At 34.8% G+C, this 24,119-nt stretch overlaps 1 protein-coding gene across 1 annotated transcript; it reads right to left on the reverse strand.

Annotated features, from left to right (window-relative positions):
• Positions 1-657: 657 nt before the first annotated feature.
• LOC116421397 (protein zerknuellt 1-like) lies at positions 658-10,589 on the reverse strand. The gene is made up of 4 exons (XM_031950672.1): positions 10,463-10,589; positions 6,120-6,358; positions 5,146-5,226; positions 658-1,550 (listed from the first exon to the last, which is right to left on the reverse strand). Exons 1-4 carry the CDS (start codon positions 10,491-10,493, stop codon positions 1,137-1,139), a joined length of 765 nt encoding a protein of 254 aa, XP_031806532.1. The 5' UTR covers positions 10,494-10,589; the 3' UTR covers positions 658-1,136.
• Between the last annotated feature and the right edge of the window lie 13,530 nt (positions 10,590-24,119).

A 24,119-nucleotide genomic window follows, 5' to 3' on the forward strand; every position in this document is an offset into this window, starting at 1 on the left:
AACTTTGAAACTGTCCAAACTCTCCTCTGAAAGAGGAAATTGTGGCCAGGGACAAGTTCAAACCCTCTATTGAGTTGAAAATTAGTTCAGAAATCATTCCCAATAGCTCCAACTCCCAAGATAAGTAATCTCTTTTCAATTGGAGATCTAGGCCTAGGGTATTGCCCACAATTGAGTGAATCTCATTCAATTTTGAATGGAAGTCCAAGCCTCAAACAGCTAATAAAAGATAACTGAACCCTGAATCTTTGCAGAAGTCCTAAACAGGATTATGCTTGCCAAGGAAGCTGTCTTAGCAAGCTGTCCTGCCAGGACTTTTTGCCCACTGGTGAAAATATTCTTCTAAGTGTTAACCTTTGCCATCTTCGTAACAGGACCTTGCCCACTAAGAAGTCTGTCTTCCTAGCAAGCTGGCTTCTCAGTGCCAATAAATCCCTTTTTGCCATAAGATTTCAGGTTTGCAAAATTTTTCCGCATAGGACCCGTGACCTGTGCCTTGGAGCAGAGGGGATCTCCCACCCCAGTTCTCACATCTCATCACAACTATCACTAATCTCATCAATAGGAAATAAGATTCAGGAGGGTATAATTATAAAAGAATATAATATATAATAAAGATCTGGTTCATGATAGGAAGCAACCAAGACAAAATAGCCATCATGGTTACAGAGATTTGTTATTTATTTTACATAAATAGCTTCACAGGATTGAGTAGAAAACACAAAAGGCAGTTATACTTAATGCATTTCAGGACTTTTAGTCTCAGGGGAGTGAAGGGATCGGGGCAGGATTTATGGAGTAAGGGGGAGGAATCAAGGAGAGTGGTGGAATCCACCAGAATCACTAGGTCCCAGAATTGTAGAAAGATATGCTAATCAAGGTTTCAAAAGTTGTTGTGACTGTCTTTTAAAGATGCTAATTAGGTAGTCTCAGAAGTTGGGTGATTTAAGAGTTTTTGCTGCATATCACTGAGACAATAGAGACTGAAAGAAAAAAGTTTTGACCTCTCATTATTATAGAACTGGACAGTATTGGAGAATTGATCCAATTATGATTTTTCTTTGAACAATCTGAGAACAATCTCCATGATTCACATCATGGAGAGTAAGGTTCTGTGGTGGGAGTTTATTATGGCATTAAAGTTGCATGAAGACTGAAGGTTTCCCAGATACTGAGTTGACATCAGAGTAGTGATAAAGTAGCCCACCATGATGATTTCCTCTATTATATTGTTGCTGTGGGAAATCGTCTTTTGAGAACATGTTCCAGGATTGGTTCATTCCATAGCTTGGCTGAAAAGTAGTAGGCTCCAAATAAGAATTGGAATAAGTGGGAGTAGTCATTGCTTGGTGATAATTATAATTTGGCAAGTTAACTGGCTTCTGTTCTTTATGAAAGTGAGAAAAGTAATTACAGGATTGACCTTCCATTTTAATTCCGCAAGAGGTATTTGTCCTAGAGTCTTGCTGCGAGGTAACAGTGGACTGGGCAACAGTGGACTGCAGATCCCCTTGAGTCCTAGTAGGATGCATTATGGCTGAATCACCTATCTGAAAAATAAAAAGGAGGTATCATTATTTGGTACTTTGACAAGAGTTTCTAGCTCTCCCAAATCAATAGAAAAAACTGATGTGGTAACGGACTACAAATAGCAAAACTGAACAGTCATTCCCATTTTCCAGATAAAAAGCTCAGGTCAGAAACATTGTTTTAATTCTATAAGCATTTGTTCAACACTATGTGCTTAGAAGCAAAGGAACCAGGAAACGGTACTTCCAACAAGTGGGTAACAACATATTTAGAAATAAAACAATCTCAAAAAATACCAATAACAAGGAGGAATCAGGAAAGACCTCTTATAAGAGGTAGAAGTTGAACTGAGCCATGAGGTTAGGGAGATAAAATTTACCAGACTGACAACTGATTGAAAGAATATAGGAGGAGAAACACATGATACAGGAGAAAAGAAGGGCTATATATTTGTAAAGAACATCAAAAAGGAAGAGTTGATAAGTTCAGATAGATAGGAAAAGCAAGAGTGGGCATTGTCATAGAAGTCTTTTTTTGTTTAAGTCACTCGTTTAATTTTTTAAGTTATACAAATACATTCATTTTTTACATATTTTCTTGTGAGTCATGTTAAGAGAAAAAAATCAGAACAGATGGAAAAACCACAAGTAAGGAAAAAAACAAGAAAAAAAGGTGAAAATAGTATGCTTTGATCCACATTCAGTCTCCATAGTTCTCTCTGGATGTGGCACTTTCCATTAAGGTAGAATTTAATAGACATAAATGTAGCATCTCATTTTGAATCAAAAGATAAATGTAATATGGGGTTTATACAGCTAAATAGCAGTTCACTGGGACTAACTCTGGATTTTTATAAACCGTTTAAGTTCAATCTAGTCAGCTGTATGACATAACATGATTTGGGGAGCAAGGTCTTGGGATGCAGGTTGAGAAGGACAGCAATTTAATATATTAAATATATAAGTATATATGTGTATAAGAAATATAAGTCAAAGAGAAAGGAGAGATGTGTCAATAAATTGAGAGAAGAGAACATCCATCTGCTGCCTTTACTCTTCATTGGTCAGAAGCTATAGAATCTGCTAAAGTATGAAAGCTGTTAAATGTGGGAAGATTAGGGGGGAAAACCTCTGAAAAAATCATTGTAGGGAATGAGAAGCTATGGAAGAAAAATCTAGTCAAACTCCAATAAGCCAAGTATCTAGGTCACACTAAGTACATCAACAGGGGTTTACTAGTATTATAAAAGAGGCTTTATATACCAGGGCTTCTTAAAATTTTCCTATTTATGACCCTTTTTGTCTGAGAAAATTTTACCTATCCCCAAGTATGTAGGTATACAAATCAAAATTTACTGACAAACTATAATTTCATTACCCTCATATTCAGTTCCATGACTCCATATAGAGCCAAGTTTAAGAATTCTGGCATACAGAATACAAGTGGAACAGAGATTTCCTAGAGATACAGTATTTGCCCAAAAGTTCTTGATGTAGATATACTGATGACAGTTAATAAGACTATAGGGCCTTCCCACAAAGATCTAGTATTCCTCAAGAGATGGGCCTTATAATTCATAGAGGAGGAGAAAAACAAATGCAGAATGCCTATAGCTGAGACTGACATGCAACTGAGTATATCACTCATTATTGGTTCAATAGAATGTCTGTTTGATAGATTATGAGCTATGCCTAGAATTAAGTAAAACAAGATTGTTGACCCAGTGACTTCAAGAAAAATATGTAATATTTGATGATCTTAAATGATGCTCTTGTACAACAATCCATCTTGTAAACAAGATATGACACTGTAAGTGATATTATGGGGTCCAAAAGAGTGAACTCTGTGGATAGAGCACTTGATCCGAGTTAGAATGATTTGCTGTCAAATCTTGTCATGGAGATACTAGCTAGTGATCTTTGGTAAAACACATAACCTCTGATTTTCTGAGTTTCTTCAATTATAAAATAGCACTTACTTCAGTTTTGATAATTAAATGTGATATTTGTAAAGTGTTTGCCTCTTGAATTCTACTGCTTATTGGGCATCTCAAACTCAATTTCCTAGTAGATCACAAGTCCAAAACTAAATTCCTCTTCTCTTCCAAGCTTTCCCTTCTTCCTAACTATCTTTGAATATGAAGGCACCATTATCCTCCCAGTCATGCAAACTCAGTCAGGTGCTTCAACCTCAATTCTTCATTTTTTCCCCATATCCAACCCCCATATTCAATTTGATATCAAGTACCATTTTTTAAAATCCATCATTCTTCTACCAGCTCTTGTTCTGAATTTTGGACTTCAAAATCATGTCCCGAGTGAATATTTTCATCTATTTTCTATGATTTCAATATTTCAGCTTTCTTTTGTGCGTTTCCTATCCCCAGTAGAAGGCAAGTTCCTTGAGGACAAATTTCATTTTTGTTTCCTGTGCTTTGCACAAAACTAAGCACATACTAAGTATTCTATAAATGCTTATTTCCTCCTCTCCTTCTACCTTCATAACATTTCTCACAAACATCCCTAGCTCACACCTAGAATAATGCATTAAGCTAGTGGCTATTGGTCTTCCTGCTTCAATCTCCCTGAATCCATTCTTCATTAAGCTGTCAAAGTTATCTTCCTAAAATGCAGGTTTCATCATTTCACTTCTAACTCAGTAAATTCAAGTAGTTCAAGTAGTTCAAAATCCAATGTTTGGCTTCTTAAGCCCTTAATAACTCAACCCCTTCCAACTTTGTCTTCTTAGACTTTACCACCTCCAACCCCCACCACCTCCATTTCTACTACTTTATATTCTGCACTCCAGTGACACTAGCTCCTTTTCTATTCCTTGCACAAGAAACTACATCTCCTGACTAAATATTTTTGTATACTGTTCTACTTGCCTGGAATTCTCTCCCTCTTCATCCTTGCCTCAACTTCCCTGGATTTCTTCAAGCCTCAGCTTCCCTGGATTTCGTCAAGTCTCAGCTAAAATCCTACCTTCTATAAGATCCAGTGTTCCCAATACAAGATTAATGTTAGTGCCTTCTCTCTGAGATGATCTACAATTTCATTGATCTATCTTTTTTGTTTACATACACATAAAATTATAAATTCCTTGAGGGCTTAGCCAATTTTTTATCACCTTGTATCCTAAGGGCTTAACACAGTGCCCCAAACATAGTAGGTGCTTAATGAATACTTGTTGACATGACATGCGACTATGATTATGTATCATAAATTGAAGGGGACACTGAAGATACTATCAGGGTCTCATATGTGCTTTTCTCCTAGGAACCAGCTTCTTTCCCAGCCTGGCTTCCTCACTCCAGAAACTGCAACTTTTGAGTTTCATTACATGTTTTCCTAATAAGGTTGAAAATGGTATAGACAAGTCTGAAGCAGCGAGTACAGGTAGGAAAGGGTAGAGGAAGATGTTGCAATGGTCCAGGAAAAGGAGGTCCTGAAAGGGGGAAAGGGGATAGATACTAGAGACATTATGACTAGGTATAGAAGTGATATTTGGTACCTAATTAGATATGGGAAATAAGAATAAGAAAGGAGTCAAGGATGACTCCAAGAATTCGTCAGGTTATATTTTTCTTGAGTAATGTCTGGGGAATATACTGACCTTTTCCAAGTGAGATTCCTGGTCTGGAACATTCATCTGTTTTTTCCTTTTCATTCTCATATTCTGGAACCATTTTCTTACCTTCAAAAATGCAAAAGCAGAATTGCTTATTTTAAAATAAAAGGTGACAGAAAAGGGTGAACAGTCATGGTATCAAAAAGGATGGTTAGAATGGAGATATGATAATCAAACAAAATATACAATTTTCTAATGGGATTTCTGAGACATCCCTGAGAGAAAAAATACGGAGTCATGAGCCTCAAACAATTTCTAACAACTAAAACCTACATATTTGAGAGGCAAAACTTTTTTGTATAAAGCATTGATTAATAAAGAGAGAAGCAGGAGATAAATTTGAAGAGGAAAAGAATTCTTTAATAAGAAAAGGGAACTGCGTTGATGGAAAAGATGAGATGGCCTTTGCTATGGTAACAGATGAGAAGACAAATGAAGATCAGAGATGCAGAAATCCCTTCTGAAATGGGAGCTTAGGGTTTGTGATGATAATTCAGGTTAGGAATCCAAGAGGCAAGGAAGTAAACAGGGGCCAAGGGATAAAATGCAAACAAGACAAATTTTAAAAGGCACAAGGCACATGGATTCTAGTGAATCCATGACTGTGTCCAAGTCTTAGCTTCTTTCCTGGTATACAAATTTTCGTATTGGAAATACTCTTTGGAAACAAGATGCAGTCCTCTTATTTTCATTGAGCAAAGCAAAAACCAAGTGAAAAATCTAAATCACAGAAATAGGACTAGACTCTTGTATTTCTGGATATCCAGGCCAGTGTTCTTATTACTGCTCCCAGAATGGGTTACAAAGGGATACTGGCAGATCTTGTCCTCTGAAGCCCTCCAAGAAGGTACCCTTTAACATCTCTCAATTTAAAACAAAGCCAAACCAAATCTGAAATATCTTCTTGTCATTCCCTGCAAAACTTTGCACTCTTGAGCTTTTAAATGTTCCCTACTCACCTGCCTGTGAGAGATACCCAGTTTCTTAGATATCTGGTCCATTTGTAGGGAATTAAGATATGCATTCTGTTTGAAATGAAAATGCAGTTCCTCAAGTTGTGTTTTGCTATAGGCCGTTCTCTTTCTGACTCTATTTTCCTTGTTGGAAGTGTCATTCAAGGATATGGATTCTGGTTTGGGTTCCTCTGTTGAGTTTTCCGCAAGCCTGTCCGTATCATTACCCGTTGATGTTGATGGGCCTGAAACAGGAAAAGAGCAACAATATAAAGTTTTCTGGTCAGCCTTCCAGCTGCTTTCAAAAAACTAGTTGAATATCTGTACTGGAAAAACTTATCCACCATCAAAACTGTCTCTGGTTGAACAGAAAGGAGACCTTTTCAATGAATGCTGGTACAAGATACACATTTACTGGAAAGACTTAGGAAATGAGGTAGGGGTAATGTTTCTATAGTTTAATAGATAATACAGACTAATATTTACATGTATTTGATTAATAAAGTTTGATTGCTAGATTAAGAAGTGTAAACCCAATTACTGTTTTTCTTGTACTAGTTTGCATATCTAACATGCATAATGTTACAGCAGTTACATAGGATATCCTGAACCTGTGTTAAGTCACCCTCTGAATTTCCCAGCCTATGAATAGATAAGGAAAGAATACTCCAAGAAACTTATGTGACTTTTCTCCTGATTAGGGATGGGAATCTATCTTTATTGTATCTAGGTCCAAATATTTCATGGGAATCATGCTTGCCTAGATCGTATTGAGAGGAGGCAAAGTAAATTTGAAATCAAGGAGTTCTGGCTTCCAACCTATGCCCCAAATGGTTTACTAGCTATATGATCCAGTCAACTCCCATAATTTTTCTTGACTATAAAAAGAAGATGGTAAAAACTGTAGTATTTGAGATAGTAAATGAGATAATCCATAAAGTACTTTATAAATACTTTAAAGTATTATTTAAATGTTATTGTTGTTTTTTCTCAGATTAGGGAAATTAACCAGTTATAGAACACAGTAATTTTGGCTTCAGATAGCTTTTTTTTTGGAAGTTTAGGCTTAGAAAAGGAGATCTAGATTTGTGATTTCATCAGTAGTGAGGTGGGGGAGGACTCCTGCTTTATAAATCCCCTTCATAGATGAAGATGATCACCTTATCTATAACTTCAGAACTTTAGAAAGTGTTTGGGGCATTGAGAGATTAAATGACTTGCCCAATTTTGGTCACACATAATATATGTCAGCAGCAAGACCTGAACCCAATTCAAGGTTGCCCTAAGCTACATATTATGCTATATTGCCTTTTTCCCCCTGCTTTTTTTGGAGGAGAGGGAATTGGGAGTGACAGCACTATATAAAATATTTTTTACATATTTCTAGATTTGAACCTTATTCCTTGTGTGATGGGAACAATAAAGTAATCCTCTCCCCCATAAAAAGCTAGAGTCGTTTTTCCTTTAAAAGAAAAGAGATACTTGAGGTTTAGTTGGCTCTGGGGACAAAGGATTTGGACTATTGACATTTCCTCATTACAGAGAGTACTGAGCTGAAATAAGAATTTGGTGAAGGGGGAGGAGGAAAGAGAGTTTTATAACTTTAGGTGGCAAGTCATGATGGGTAACAAAAGCAAAAAAATCTCACTTATCTGAATTAACCTGAGTTAATCTCACTTACCTGAATTAACCTAAATTCACTGTCTGTCTTGAATATCCTTCTTCTGCTATGGCTAAGTAAATCTCTTTTTGTTAATTGTCAAATGATTTAGGAGTGCCCCAATTTATTCCAATATGGAATTAAAGAGCCTCCTTGTTGAAATGGGGAATGGGCAGTGAAAAGGAAAATGAGCTGATTTTGGTCTTTATGCTTTCAAAATGCTTTTGGAGATGCCTCTAAAAATAATGGCTCCTTACTCTAAAGCATGAGAGAAAAAGAGACTAAACTGCCTGTGGTCATTGAGTAAGAGAAAATGAGACTGACTGTTTCTTAAAGCTAATTGTGACAAACTATGCTTTAAGCCTTTCCTTCATCTTTGTTGGGCTCAAATTTGATGATTCAAGCCTCCAAATTCTACCGGGAATCTCTTGGAAACTCAATTTGCCTGCTTTCCTGATGGCTCCTAAAAACCAATTGGAAATTAAATAATATGATTCTAAAATTCTAAAGAATGAGTGTTTATCAAACAACAAATCACAGAAACAATCCATAATTCCATCCAAGAAAATGACAATAACGAGACAACACACCAAAACCTATGGAATGCAGCCAAAGCAATTCTTTTAGGGGAAATTTTGTATCTTTAAATAGCTACATAAATAATATAGAGAAAGAGGCGCTTAATGAATTAGGCATACAACTAAAAAAGCTGGAAAAAGAACAAATTAAAAACTTCCAATTAAATACCAAATTAGACATTTTTAAACTCAAAGAAGAGATTAATGCAATAGAAACTAAGGACTGTTTCTTAAAGCTAATTGTGGTAAAATATGTGGGTTTAAATTTGATGATTTAAACCTCCACATTCTAATGGGGGGAATTTCTTGGGAACTTCCTGGTCTTGGAAGGTCTTGCAATACTTGGAAATTCAATCCAATAAACATTAAGCACATTGGAAGTGTTAAGTAATTGCTAAATACTATCAATCAAAAGAAAGACAATCCCTACATTCAAGGAGTTTACAATCTAATCCAGGGAGACAATAAACAAAAGGAGGCAGGGAAAGTAACGGAAGCGTAGGCCAGAAACAAACTAAGTGAAAATAGTTCTCACTTTTCTGATAGTATTTTCACTGTCTGACTCTCAAATCTAGGAGTCTCTCCCTCTGAATCTCTACATATTGATTTTCCTGGCTTTCTTCAAGTCTCATCTAAAATCCTCCAGGAAACCTTTCCTGAACTTCTTTAATTCTAATGCTTTTCTCTTGATTATCATTTCCAAATAATCTCGTATATATTTTGTTGAGACATAACTTTGTTTGGCTTTTCTTTGTATCATAAATACTTAGCACAGTGTCTGGCACATAATAGGGACTTAAATGTTTATTGACTGACTATCCCTTAAATTCTGGCAGAGAGATATGTTTTTAGGAGACATTTTTAGGAGACATTTAGGAGGATAAGTGTTGAGTGAATATTTTACAACTATAACTTAAAATCTAGCCATTAACTTATCTCAGGTGAGGCATTTCCCAAGATCATATTTTTTATTATAACTTTTTTATTGACAGAACATATGCATGGGTAATTTTTTATAACATTCTCCCTTGAACTCACTTCTGTTCTGATTTTTTCCCTTCCCTCTTTTCCACCCCCTCCCCTAAATGGCAGGCAGTTTTAAAGACTAAACAAATTAAATTTGCCAGAGGATTCCACTTATCTCCTTCATTCCTTTCCTAGGCCCAAAGGTGAATGCCTTATACAATTTAGGAAATGTCCCTTAAGTAATATGTAATTCTTTCTGTAATTTAATAGGATTGTGCATAATCATCTGAAAGGAAACTCAGGGATCCAAATGTTGTGGCTTTCATTTACAAAAAAATTTCTGAATAAAGCTTATATGCTGTCCAAGAACCCAAAATCACCTTGCCAAAATTATTTTGGTATTTTGTCCATAATTATTCACATGAATAAAAGGTATATTCTGGCTACAAGACCATTGTTGTGATTTTTTCCACATAATATACTCAGGTCTCCCACTCAACATCATGATCACTTTCATCCTCTAATTCAGGAGTATTTTATAAACTGCAAAGTTCCTTAAGAAATCTTTGGACCACTTGGACAAGCAATCAGAGCAGTTACTTCCTTCAGCCCCTACTGCTTACATTCCACACTACAGTTTAGGTTGGAAAATAAGGATGTGGGAAGAAGAGGTAGGTTCTGTATGTGTAGGAAATATAATTCCTTCCCCAAAAGGCCTTGTTTCCTTGAACAACCAACTGACCATCTCTCTAAACCTTAATATATATAATAGTGGTTAGCCAAAGAGTGAGGCAACAAAGTGCAGCAATGGGGGGTTTTGAGTGGGGGAAAGAAGAAGAACGTTAACAAAAACCAGGCAAGTTTGCCCAACAGGTGAGGGGAAAAAAAAAATCTATTCCTTAACAGGATTTCATGACTTGCACATGAGCCAATTCTGTGTTTTAGCTCCAGCAGAGTTTATCTAGAGGGTGAGTGCAAAGGATTGTTGTTATACCAAGCTCACAGCTTGCTTGCTGAACCTCAGTTCTGGAAAACAAGGTGCCTCACAGTAAAAAGAGAAGTAAAAATAGAAAGGTGGTCTTGGCATGTTGATCTAAGATCCCAGGCTTGGGTCTTTACTAACTGAAAAATCAAGAGACACTTACCTGAGTCTGAAAAGATCTCGGGGCAGTCCATGATTTCCACAAAGAATTAGAATTTTTAACTTGCTCTGAGGTTGATCCAGGAGATGGAACGGACTCAGAAGAGCCACGCCAAATGAAGAGAAATCAGCTGGAATCCCTTCTTAAATACCCATTCTCACTTTTTTAATCAAGGTAGGAGAAAGGAGGTGATTAAGTCAGAATAGGTGGGGCAAAAAACCAAAACAAAGCACAGACATTAAGTGTGAACTCCTGACCACAAATTAAGTGTGAACTTGTATCTTCTTTCCCTCTTAAATGTCCGCAGGTAATAGCAGACTGTTTATTTTTAACCTTTTTTTTTTTTTTTTTTTTTTAAATGAGATCTTCTGAAGTAGTGGATAGAAATTGGAAAAACAATAAAAAATTCTGGAATGGGGAGGAACGTGTATAAAATCCTGCCCTAAATAATCAAGCTATGTGAACCTGGACCAGCTACTTAATCCCTTAGGGAAACCCTCTCTAAAACTGAAATTTGTAGAGAAGATGTCAAACTGAACCAGGAGTTAGCTACAGCAAGTTCTTATTCTTATTGAAGGACAGCTTATAAATTGAAATTACATACAAAATAGAAATTTCAAACATACATATCTACTATGTGCCAGGCACTATAGTAAATCCTAAAAGTATGTCAGAATCCCCATAACAAGACCAAATCCTCTTTTCTTTTCTTTCTTTTCTTCTTCTTCTTCTTTTTTTAAAAATTATTTTTCTTTTTTTCCAGAGCAAGACCCAGAAAGCCGGCTGTGCCCTGAGCTTGGTATAAACATTATCCTTTGTAGTCACCCTCTGGATAAATTCAGCCATAGCAAAATCTCAGAATTAGTCCATGTTCCATGGTTCCTGAGCTCAGACAAGTACTTGCAGAGGCCATATTCAGGGCATGAAACCTCGCTATGAATCAAATTTATCTCATAATTGCTATTACAGATCACTGTGTCCCCATTAGTATATGAATTGAGATTTGTCCACACTGAAGTGATCTCCCTAATATCAGAGGGAGTCCTGCCCCATAATCTAGTTTCCCTTTTCCAACAAAATAAAAATTTTAAATTATGATAACTGTTAGCTTTTAAGTTTTATTTCGTTTTATTTGCCAGAATTAACTGTGCTTGTGATTACCTGAGTTCTTTGGTATTTTGAGGGTTAATAGTGATTGATTTACCTCTGTGACACATTGGTCATTTGTTTTGAGAGTTGGCAATTATAAAATGAGGCAGAATATAGTGCCTGCCCTCAAAGAATTCACAATCTAACAGGGAGATAACAAGCAAGCAAATATGTTTAATCAAGTTCTGTGAAGGAGAAATGTGAAATAAAGGCGGGAAGGCACTAAAATTAAGAGGGGTTAGGAATGGGTTTCTACAGAAGGTGGGACTTCTACAGAAGGTGGAACTTCTACAGAATGTGGGAACCAAAGAATATGAACCAGTAACAAAAGTGAGTTCTTTAAAGATTAATTAACAGAAAAAACCTTTTCATGATGAGAAAGATGGAGTTATAACAGTACTACAACTCAAAGGGGAGTTTCAGCAATTAATTCTAATTAGAAATAATTGAGGTTAATTATACCTTAATTGTAACAGTACTATGTAATAAGAGCCAAGCCTAGTACAGTGGGACTATAGACTTCTGGCTATGTAACAACAAAATTTTCTACTATGGACCTAAAAATTTTATTTCTAGAATTATGGAGAAGATCCAAGTTTCCCTCAGGTGTCATTAGTAGTTTTCATGACAATCTCCCATCACTATGTTGTTCAGAGTTGCCCAATGTTAAGAAAGACTTTTTGAAATACAAATCTTTACAGGATGTTTTGCTTTCAAATCCCCCAATTGTAGCTCCTTACCTTTTGTCATCACCTGACTCAAAATGACCTTTCCTCAGAGTTGGGTCTGTTTTCAGCTTCTGACCCATTGGAAGATTCTAGCTATTTTGAGGATAGTCTAATAAATCACCCTCTAATAGTGTAATGGGCTCTTGCAGAGATGGAGTAAGATTCAATCATCCTAGGCTTTGATATATCCTTGGGGATTGAGTTATAGATAATATTACATCCACCCTAATTTGGACATGGGGACATTCAATCCCCAATGAAATGTGTGAACTCAGGCCTTTTTATTTCTAAACAAAGGGAAAACAGTTGTGTAAAGAAGGGATCAGAGAGGAATTTCAGAAGTAAGGACTGTTTCAATCCTGGGCCAATGAGGACAATCATTGTCTTTAGTCTCTAATAAGAGAGGACATATCCATGATCCACACTCCCTTAGGGGCTTCACAGTTGAAATGTTAGAAAAGAAGCAGCTCTCTATTCAGTTCTTCTCCTCTATCCAAGTAATGGCTCTCCATCATTTCTGTATTCCTACTCAGAAGAGAACCTGGTTAGCTTCCCAATGGATAACTAGCAGTTGTGGTCATCTTTGCTGAGCCCTGAGTATTCTCTGGTACTACTGTATAAATCAGCAAATTCACCAAAAAATCAGCTACTTCATAAGGATAATTCTATATCAGTCTGTTAGCTTGCTTTCTCTAGCCACTGAAATTCCTGCCCTGGGGATGAGCTGGCTTCATTGGTGTGTGACCCAGGGCATGATCATCTGACCTCCTACATCCAGCTTACCCACAGATCAAATGATGCTTCACATTCCATCCAGATGTCTGCCCAAGCCAAATTGCTATTTTCTACCTAATTCCATATATATCATACCCCTAAACTCCAGTAGCTCCTTGTTTTGTTATTTAGTCATTTTCACGGAGCTGAGCCATCACCAGTCTTGACTTTTGTCTTGCCACTGGATTTCTACAACTTTGAAAGAAAGAGTGAGACTGATAAATTTTTCACAGCTCTGCCTTGCCTAAATCTAATTCACTCTCAAGTCAAGACATCACAAGATGTACTCTTCTGGAACAAAAAGTGAACAGTAATCATATATATATATATATATATATATATATATATATATATATATAAATGTATAGATATAAGAGATTATACATATATATATGCATATATATGTTGACTTCCTTCTATTAGAATGTAAGTTTGTTGAGGGTGGAAACATTTGTATTTCCACTGATTATCACAATGCTTGACATATAGTAAACATCTATTAATTTTTTTATTCATTCATTCAATATCATATCAAGATTTTATCCACTGACAAACGCTCCTAAAAGTCAAGCCAAAGATCACACTTATGTTTATTTTTCTGATTTCTGAGCTGAAGACAGTGGTTCTAACCTGACATATGTACTATTGACAAGTCTCTATTATTTCCTCCATCTCCTAAAATTCTGTTACTATGGATACTGAGACAAAGTAGATACACCAGACAATTTATTTAGCAATACATGCAGTTACAGAAACAAATGGGGGTCCAAGGTTCTTGGTAACCAAGAATATTGACTATTGATTTCTGCTTAATTAATAAACAATGTGGAGGGAATGAAAAATAGGAAAAAAAAATAGGATTATTGAGCTTGAGACACCTGGCTTCTTATTGGCAGAGACACATCAATATGAAAGAGAGAAGCATAGTTTTATGACATTCCTTTAAAAAAGTGAACTTCAGAATGGAAAGAGATCATGTGATCTATCTAGAATCATGTGACTTATAAGCAGCTGAAACATCTTCACAAAATGCTGGATCAAGGCAAAATTGAGTCACTAATGCTATATTTTTAATGTGATAACTCCAAAGTATATATGAAGACATAGAAATGACTTTTATCCAGGCAAAAACAAGCAAAAATCATGATTTCATTCTTTTATTCTAAGCATGTACTGGGAAAGCCATGGCTTTTTTTGTTTGTTTGTTTTGCTTTTGAGGAAAATTAAGCTGTACATAATAAATTAAAGTTCACAGAAAATTGAGTGAGAATGAATGTACAAAGAATTCTAAAGGGACTTAGGAAGGAAGGAAGGAGGGTAGGAAGAGAGAAATGAAAAAGGCGGAGGAAAGAAGGGCATTTGATTAAGTATCTACTATATGTCAAGTACTTTGCTATGTATTTACAAATATTATCTCATCTTGTCCTTGCTGCATCCCTGGAAGGCAGGTGCATTGTTTATCTCCATTTTACAGTTAAAGAAACAGAAAGACTTGTCCAGGATCACACAGTTAATTAATATCTGAGGCTAGAACAAGTCTTTACTCCAGGTCTAGTATATATCCAGTGAATATTGTATGTATTGAAATTAATTATTTTTTTAAAATAATGGTTACTAAACAAGTTGAGTTGGTGGTATTGAAGGTACATGTGATTTTAAAAAACCAAAATATTTAATACTCTAATAAAATTAGTCTGATTACATATTTAACTAGTATCAGTGGTACAAGAGATGAATACATTGATATTATCCTAGTTTTTAATATAAGTAAATAAAATGTTCTTATTACAGAAAAAACATAGGACTAGAAGAGATTGGGGGATTAGATGGAGCTCTTGGGAGTTTTTTGTAGTTGGTGATACTTTTAAGTCATAGAAGTAAATGAACATTAAGAAGAGACCATAGAACTGAATGATTTTGAGACTGAACCAATGGATTTGCATGGATTGATCATCTTTCACAAAGGAAAGCACTATTTCATGGTCTCAGATTTAACCTTAAGTTTCTGACAAATGCCTGCCTTTGAGTCAAAGGGAGGCTAGTTAGAAACATAATGAATACATGTCACTCATTGTCATTATGGGGGGTAAAGTACTTTGAAGAAGATTTTTTTTTTCTGCTGGTGGATCATTGGTATCACCTCTTCATAAAGCAACACATTATAATTTCAAGAGTTGAGAGGAAGTGAAATGAATATCTCAAAGGTCCTACAGATTCCTGTAGCCAGGAAGAAGGGATAATCAAGAAAAATCAAATCAAGCTTTAGTATTAGGAACAGAAAGGAAATGGTAAATTTTAATCCTTATTATCCCTAATTCATATCTTTCAAAGCATGATTAAAATATCACACTTGGAATCAAAAGATCCCGAGTTGAAATCTTGCCTGTTTTAGTAACTTAATTATTGAGTCTGTAAGTCTATAGTTTAAGAGGCCTTTCTGGGTGTTCATCTATAAAATGGAGATAGAAATGCCTATGTACCTATATTACAGAGTTTCTGGAAGATTCAAATGAAACTATGTACTTATACAAAACATCATAGATGTCCCCAAATTCTTAGGGGAGCTTTAAAGCATTATAAGGGAAGCAGCTAGGTGGCATAATGAATAGTCTTGGAGTCAGGAGGACCTTAGATCAAATCTGGCCAGAGACACTAGCTGTATGAGTCTGGGCAAGTCACCCTGATTGCCTCAAATATAAAAAAGCATTCTATAAGGAAGCTGGTATTTCACAAATCCCATCATGGGGGAAAGGGAGTTAATGAGATCTTACACAAATTGTAAAAAAATTCTTGTCACCAAATGATCTCTTTATGAGGCTCTGATTTAATCATAGGAAGGAAACAAGCATTTATTAAGCCTTGTTATGTTGCAGCCACTGTGCTAGGGGATTTACAGATTTCTCATTTGACTTGAAAGAAAGTAAGCATAGGAGGAAGAATGGTACCTCCTGACCTTTAGAAGCTTTCTGACCCATTCTAAACTCATTTTAATGAATCCAGGATTAGGAATACAGATGGAACTGGGAGAAAAGCAAGATGAAAGACACAAGATAGCTTCAAATGTGACCTATAATATGTGAAAATGCACTTTTGGGGATCATATATGCCTGAAGGTTTTTTTTTTTAGGTTCATTATTGACAAATAGATTGCCTAGAGTCTGAAAGTATTATATTTATTATATTAGTAAGCAATTATTAAATTAGGATGTAGGTTTTTCTTTCTCTATTTCCTCATTTAGGGCCCAGGCCTGTAGAAGGTCATTCAGTCTCTGAAGGACATGGCTGATTGATTTGATTAACCTTACCCCTCTAGGAACATGATTCTCTCTTCCATACTCCTCATTCTTATGAGAAAACTCTCTTATATCTTTTTGGGCCCAAGTGGAAAATTTGTCCAAAAGGGAGAAATTTCTGTTAGAACTCTGGCTGTGACTTGACTCTTATCATATTACCAGCAATTAGGTCTTCTCTGGGTAAGCTTTGTGGAGAAAATTATGATTTCCATATTAATCAATTTGATGCATATAATGAATAGAATAATCATTTAGATTTTTCAGAGCTACAATTAGAATTATACAAAACCTTGCAGCTACTATATTAAAAGACTCCAGGTCTTAGAACAGGGTATATGGAAGAAGAAAAGAACTGGCTACAGCCAAAAGTAATTTGCCCAGCAAAGTTAAGTATAATCTGGGGGAGGTGGGGAAGGGAGGAAGAATATTCAATAAATAGACAGGATTTTGCTGTAAAAAGGGCAGAACTTAATAGAAAATTGACATAAAAGATCTAGGAGAAATATAAGGTAACTATCAAAGATCAATTACAAGGAATTCAATAAGGACATACTATTTTTACTTTTTATTAACAGAAATATAAATTGTACATTTAAGATTGTCATTAGTAATTGGATAGTTCAAAAGAAGAAATGAGGAAGAACCCCTTAGTAGTGGTTCTAAACAACAAAATTGTGTGCGAAAAGGTAAAAAGAGCAATTATCTCATGTTGGAATCCTAGTGTCAACTCAACTTGAAACAAGGTGAAATGAATGTTTGTGGCAGCCCTTTTTGTAGTGGCTAAAAACTGGAAACTGAATGGATGTCCATCAGTTGGAGAATGGCTGAATAAATTGTGGTATATGAATATTATGGAATATTACTGTTCTGTAAGAAATGACCAACAGGATGATTTCAGAATGGCCTGGAGAGACTTACATGAACTGATGCTGAGTGAAATGAGCAGGACCAGGAGATCATTATATACTTCAACAACAATACTATATGATGACCAGTTCTGATGGACCAGGCCATCCTCAGCAACGAGATCAACCAAATCATTTCCAATGGAGCAGTAATGAACTGAACCAGCTATGCCCAGAAAAAGAACTCTGGGAGATGACTAAAAACCATTACATTGAATTCCCAATCCCTATATTTATGCCCACCTGCATTTTTTATTTCCTTCACAAGCTAATTGTACAATATTTCAGAGTCTGATTCTTTTTGTACAGCAAAATAACGTTTTGGTCATGTATACTTATTGTGTATCTAATTTATATTTTAATATATTTAACATCTACTGGTCATCCTGCCATCTAGGGGAGGGGGTGGGGGGGTAAGAGGTGAAAAATTGGAACAAGAGGTTTGGCAATTGTTAATGCTGTAAAGTTACCCATGCATATATCCTGTAAATAAAAGGCTATTAAATAAAAAAAGAAAAAAAAAAAAAAAAGAAACAAGGTGAAAACTCAAGGGTGATGTCAGAATCCTGGTGTTAACTCAATAAAATTGATACAGTGCTTATTGGTTCACACCTTAGAGCAAATCCTTACAAGATGATAATTTGGTAATACTGATGGAAACAATGCTTGTGTTCATACCTTTAGAGAGCTCATAAGTATCTAAGTACTCAATGGAGTTCACAGTTGGGGAGATTCAGGGTCTAGAAAGAGATATCTGAATTCACACCTTCCTTAGGGCCAGAGAGCATGCTGGGAGATATCCCACAATCCCACTCTTGGAGAAGTAGCATAAATAGAACACTCTGGGAGATATAGGAGGGTACTCGCCTCAGTTGGAGATTGAGAAGTCGGTGCTGGCTGGAGGCTGAAGAAAGCAGAGGCAGAAACCAAGGACAAAGCTGCAAGATCTCTTGGAGCCAGGCAGAGAGATAGGCCTCAACTAACTGGGCTAATTTGGAAGGAGAAATAAAGTTTGTATTTTTACCAGCTGGCTGTGATTTTGGAGTAATTATTTATTTCAACTGAGATTAAGGCTGCCTCCAAGAAAACCACCACAATCTCATACAAAAGAAGCAGGAGAAGAACTGAAACGGAAGAACCAGGTAGGGATGGAGAACTGGTACTGCTGGAATCCTCTCATCAGATTTGACTTAAAGAAGGAACAACATATACATTTAAAAGGATATGGAACAGGGAGATAGTGGTTAGAAGTAAAGTAGAGGAGAGTAGGGTAAAAAAGAAAGTTTGAAAAGGACAATAATGAAGTAAAATAGGATAGAGGAAAATACACAAATAATAATTATAATTGAATATGAATGGGATGAATTCACCCATAAAATGGAAACTGATAGCAGAATAGATTAAAAGTAAGAATCTGATAATGTGCTGCTTACAAGAAACACATCTAGATGAACAGGATGCCCTCAGAAAAACCTGGAAAGACTTCCATGAGTTCATGCAAAGTGAAATGTACTGTCTACAAAGTAACAGCAATATTGTAAGATAATCATCTGTGAATGACTTTGCTATCTCAGCAGTACAATGATCCAAGACTACTCTGAAGGGCTTATGAGAAATGCTATCCGTACCCAGAGAAAGTATTGGTTGAGTATGAATAAAGATTGAGCATACTTTTGAAAAAAAAAAAAACTGTTTTCTTGAGATTTTCTTTTTGGGAGTTAAAGGGGGAAAGGAGAATCAATGGGGTTTTTTTGTTTTTTTTGCAAAATAACTTTTATGGAACTGTTTTGAATAACTTCACATTTGCCTTCTCAATGTGAGGGTGGGTGAAGAGGGGAGAAGGGAACTCAAAAATTTAAAAATAAATGTTAAACATTGTTTTACATGTTACTGGGGAAAATGTTGACCAAAAAGACAATATTTAAAAATTAGAGATACAGAAGAAAATTAAAATAAAGAGCTTGAATAGAGTGTATTATGTCTAAGCCAATGCAAAAAAAAAGAAAAAAAATTGTGAAGTCATGATATCAAACAGAAAAACTAAAATAGATTTAACTTTTAAAAGATAAACAAGGAAACTACATTATGATAAAAGGTACCATGGATAATGAAGCTTCAGTCTCAAACATTTAACACTTAACCTTACTAGCAGTGTGATCCTGGGCAAGTCACTTAATCTAAATTGCCTCTCCAAAAAAAAAAAAAAGATAATGAAGCTAAATTCATATGTACCAAATACCATGATATCTAAATTTTTTAAAAAGTTAAATGAATTACAGGTGAAATTAGATAGTAGAATTATAATAATGGGGGATTTTAATCTCCCCCTCTCAGTACTACACAAGTCTAAACAAAAAATAAATTAGAAATAAGTAAAGGAAGTGAGTAGAATTTTAGATATGATAGCTATCTGGAGAGAACCAAATGGTAATAGAAAGGAATACACTTTTCTCAGTGGCATATGGTACCTTTACAAAGATTAACCATATATTAAAGCACATAACTTTTATAGCTAAAAACAGAAATTTTGAACTCTTTATTTCAGACCATAATGCAATAGAAATCATACTTGGTGAGGGATCATAGAAATGCAGGAACAAAATCTAATTGGAGATTAAACTTAATCTTAAACAATTAATGGGTAAAAGAACAAATAATAGAAACAACCAGTAATTTCATTAAAGAAATGAACAATAATGAAACAACATATCAAAACCTATGGGTACAGCACAAGCAGTAATCAGAGGAAAATTTATATCTTTAAATGATTATAGCAATTAAAAGAGAGAGAGCAGACCAATGAACTGTGTATACAATTTGAAAATAAAACCTAGATAAGGAATAAATTGTAATTCCTCAATTAAACACTAAATTACAAATCCTAAAAACTTAAAGATGAAATTAATAAAATTGAATGCAATAAAACCATTGAATTAATAAATAAAAACCAAGAATTGGTATTATGAAAAAAATGATAAAATCAATAAACCATTGGTTAATATGGTTTTTAAAAAGAGAGAATAAAACTAAATTCCTAGTATCAAAAATGAAAAGAGTGAATATACTACTACAGGAGATTAAATCAAAGCAATTATAAAGAGTTATTTTGTCCAATTACATGCCAAGAAATTTAACAATTTAAGTGAAATGGAAGTATTTTTACAAAAATGTAAACTGCTCAGATTAGCAAAAGAGGAAATAAAATATCTAAATAGATCTTTTTAATTTTTTAAAATTCATTTATTTAAAACTTAAATAAAAAATAAGAAAAAACAAAATAGTAAAGGAAAGACAGAAAAAGGAAAAAAATGAAACAAAGCATTGTCATGTGCCCAGTAGAACATGAGGGAGGATTTGAAATATGTAACAATAAATTTCTATTTCAAGAAAGCATACATAATAATATTCATGAGTGTCCATCTTTGCATCCTTGTAGATTATTCTTTTGTTCTTTGCTGTGTGCTTTATCCTTTTTTTCTCTTTCCAACCCCCCAACTTCCCCCAAGAAGACTACAGTTAAGCATAGATATATTCATGTATATATACTCATATGTAAATATACACATACACACATGTATACATACATACATACATAGACATGCATTTAAAACAATATTAATATCACTGACATATAATGTAGATCTCTCTCGACTGAATCTTTAAGATTAACTTTGAGATCAATTATTACTAGCTCTACTTTTTGTTTTCTAATATACTTCTAATCCAATTGTGTTTGTGTATATCTATTATTTCCTCTCCCTGCTCACTCTTCTATTTTAGTTTTACTCCTTAACTTGCCTAACTATTACTTAACTTTCTTACCCATGGATCCTTCCTTTATCTTCTTCTGCCATCCTTTCCCTTCCTCTTTATCCCTTTCCCATTTATCTATATGTTTTTGTCCCAATGCCATAAATCTATACACTCTTCTATGTCCCACCTTATCTTATTTCCTCCTCCCTTATTTCTTTATAGATTTTGGAGGATGCTATGCCCTTTATTCTATTTATCTATCTATCTCTATGAATATATGTATTGTTCCCGATTTAATCCATTCCCAATGTGACTAGGTTTTCAAAAGTACCAACCTTTCCCCCCCCGCCCCCATTTAATACCTCTGTGTCAGTTCTTCCTCTGTACCTCATTTGGATAGCATCATTTTCAGAATCAGATCATACTCAACTCTGATCCAATCTTTCTTTAGAACTACCCAATTATTAATGCCAATCTTAGACACTTGGTTTATATTTCCACATATAAAACATAAACACTTTGTCCTTATTGAGTCCCTTAATATTAGTCTTTCATGCTGGTTCTTATATGTTAAATTTTCTACTGCGTTTATTTATTATTATTATTTATATTATTTATTTATATATATATTTATTATATTATTATTATTATTTATTATTATTATTTGTTTGACATAAAATGCTAAAAAATCTGAGAGCTCATTGAATGTCTTTCTTTTTGTTCATTCAATATTATACTTAATTTTGACTGGATATAATTTTTTGGCCACAGGACTAATTATTTTGATTGTCAACATAAGATATTCCAGAATCTGCACTCTTTCATTGTAGCTGCTGATAAATTTTGTGCAATTCTAGCTTTTTACATAAAAGTATGCTTGAATTGGTTTCCGTCATTGTTGCTGTTCTAAAATTTTCTCTTTGATTGGGAGGTTTTGAAATTTAACAATAATATTTTTATGTGTTTTCCTTGTAGAATCTCTTGGGAATGGTGTTTGGTAGAAAGAAATTCTCTTTCTACTTTCCCCTCTTATTCTACCACTTCAGGACAATTTCTTTGATTGTTTCTTGCATTATTATGTCAAGGGTCTTTTTTTTGGTCACAGTTTTCAGGTAGTCCAATTATTCTTATGTTTTCTCATCTTGATCTATTCTCCAGAGTTGGGCTTTTTAAAAATAAGATGTTTCACATTCTGTTTTATTTTTTCAGTCTTTATATTTTGTTTTGTTATTTCTTGGTCCCTTATAGCTTCACTAGTTTTTTGTCTAATTTTAATTTTCAAAGAATTACTTTCTTCTTTAAATTGGTTGACTTTCTTTTCATAATCTTCTTGTTTTTTCTTGGATGATCCTTATTTATTTGTGACTTTTCCTTAATCTCTCTTATTTGATTTTTAAAGGGTTTTTTTTTTTTGAGTTCTTTAAATTCTTTCTTTTTACTTAACATAACTCTTTGGGATAGGAGAGGCTTTTTAACTTCAATATCCTTCTCTGAAAATAAATTCCTGTCTTCCCTATTCCCATCTATCAACTTTCTATGGTTGGATTCTTTCTCCTTTGCCTGCTCTCTCTTATTTTTTTTTTAAATGAAAACTCATTAGTGTAATCACCTCTAGGGTGTGTGCGTGTGGAGGGAGAGGATGGTGCCTCTGACTTCATTTCAGTTCTCTCCTCTGGCCTTGAACTCAAAATCAAGAACTCCACTCTCCAGTAAGTGCCTGTAGTCAGCAAGGACCCTGCCTCACTGCTTCTGCATTCATGTGGAATGCTACATCCTCCCCCAAGGCCATGTCTCAATAGTATAGCTTGACCTGGCATTCCTTATCAGCAGAGGTTCCCTCAATCTTCCTGGTCTTAAACCTCCAACTTCCCACACTGACTGAGAAGTAAAAGTTCTTGTTGTTGGGGCTCAGGCTGCCTCCAAAGCCAGCTAACCCACAGCTCTCAATTTGCTATTTCAAGGAGATAATCTGGAGGTGTTTACACTTTACACCAGTCAAACTTTGGTTCTGGGGTCTTTATTTGGGTCTTATTATGTTGTCTTGTTTCTTCCCCTTGTTTCATCCTGAGGTACATTTTTATTTCGTTTGTGAGAGAAACCTGGAGAGCTTCAAGTTTCTGACATATTATATTATCTTCCCAGAATCATCCCTCTAAATAGACCTATTCTAGAAAGAGAAATTGAATAGACCATAAATGAATTTTTTTAATTAAAGTTTTCTTTTAATTTTCAAAATGTGTGCATAATTTTCAACATTCACCCTTGCAAAACCTTGTGTTCCAAATTTTTTTCCCTCCATCCTCCCCACCTACTTTCCTAGACAGTAAGTAATTCAATATATGATAAACACATGAAATTCTATACATAATCACATAAATATTATGCTACACAAGAAAAATCAGAAACAAAACAAAAACCAAAAAAAGGTGAAAATGCTATGTTGTGATCCACACTCAGTCTCTACAATCCTCTCTCTAGATGCAGATGACTCTCTTCATCACAAGACCACTGGAAGTGGCCTGAATCACCTTGCTGATGAAAAGATGTGCTGCTTGCACATTTGTCAGAATTGATCATTATATAATCTTGCTGTTGCTATGTAAAATGTTCTCCTGGTTCTACTTACTTCAATTAGCATCAATTCATGTAAGTCTCTCAAGGCCTCTCTGAAATTATCCTGCTGATCATTTCTTATAGATATTTCATATAGATATAATATTTCAAAACCTTCATAAATCATAATTCATTCAGCCATTCTCCAACTGATGGGCATCCACTCAGTTTCCAATTTCTTGCCACTACAAAAAAGGACTGCTACAAACATTTTTGTACACATGGGTCCTTTTCCCTTTTTATAAATGAGTTTTCTAAGATAAAAGCACCAGAACCATATGGATTTAGACGTGAATTTTATCAAACATTTTAAGGTCCAACTAATTCCAATATTAAATAAATTATTTGGAATAATAGATTAAGAAGGGGGCCTACTAAATTTCTTTTATGAAGCAAATATGATATTGATACTTAAATCAGGAAAAGTAAAAACAAAGCATAATCA

Source organism: Sarcophilus harrisii, chromosome 1, assembly GCF_902635505.1.
Source record: "Sarcophilus harrisii chromosome 1, mSarHar1.11, whole genome shotgun sequence".
NCBI lineage: Eukaryota > Metazoa > Chordata > Mammalia > Dasyuromorphia > Dasyuridae > Sarcophilus > Sarcophilus harrisii.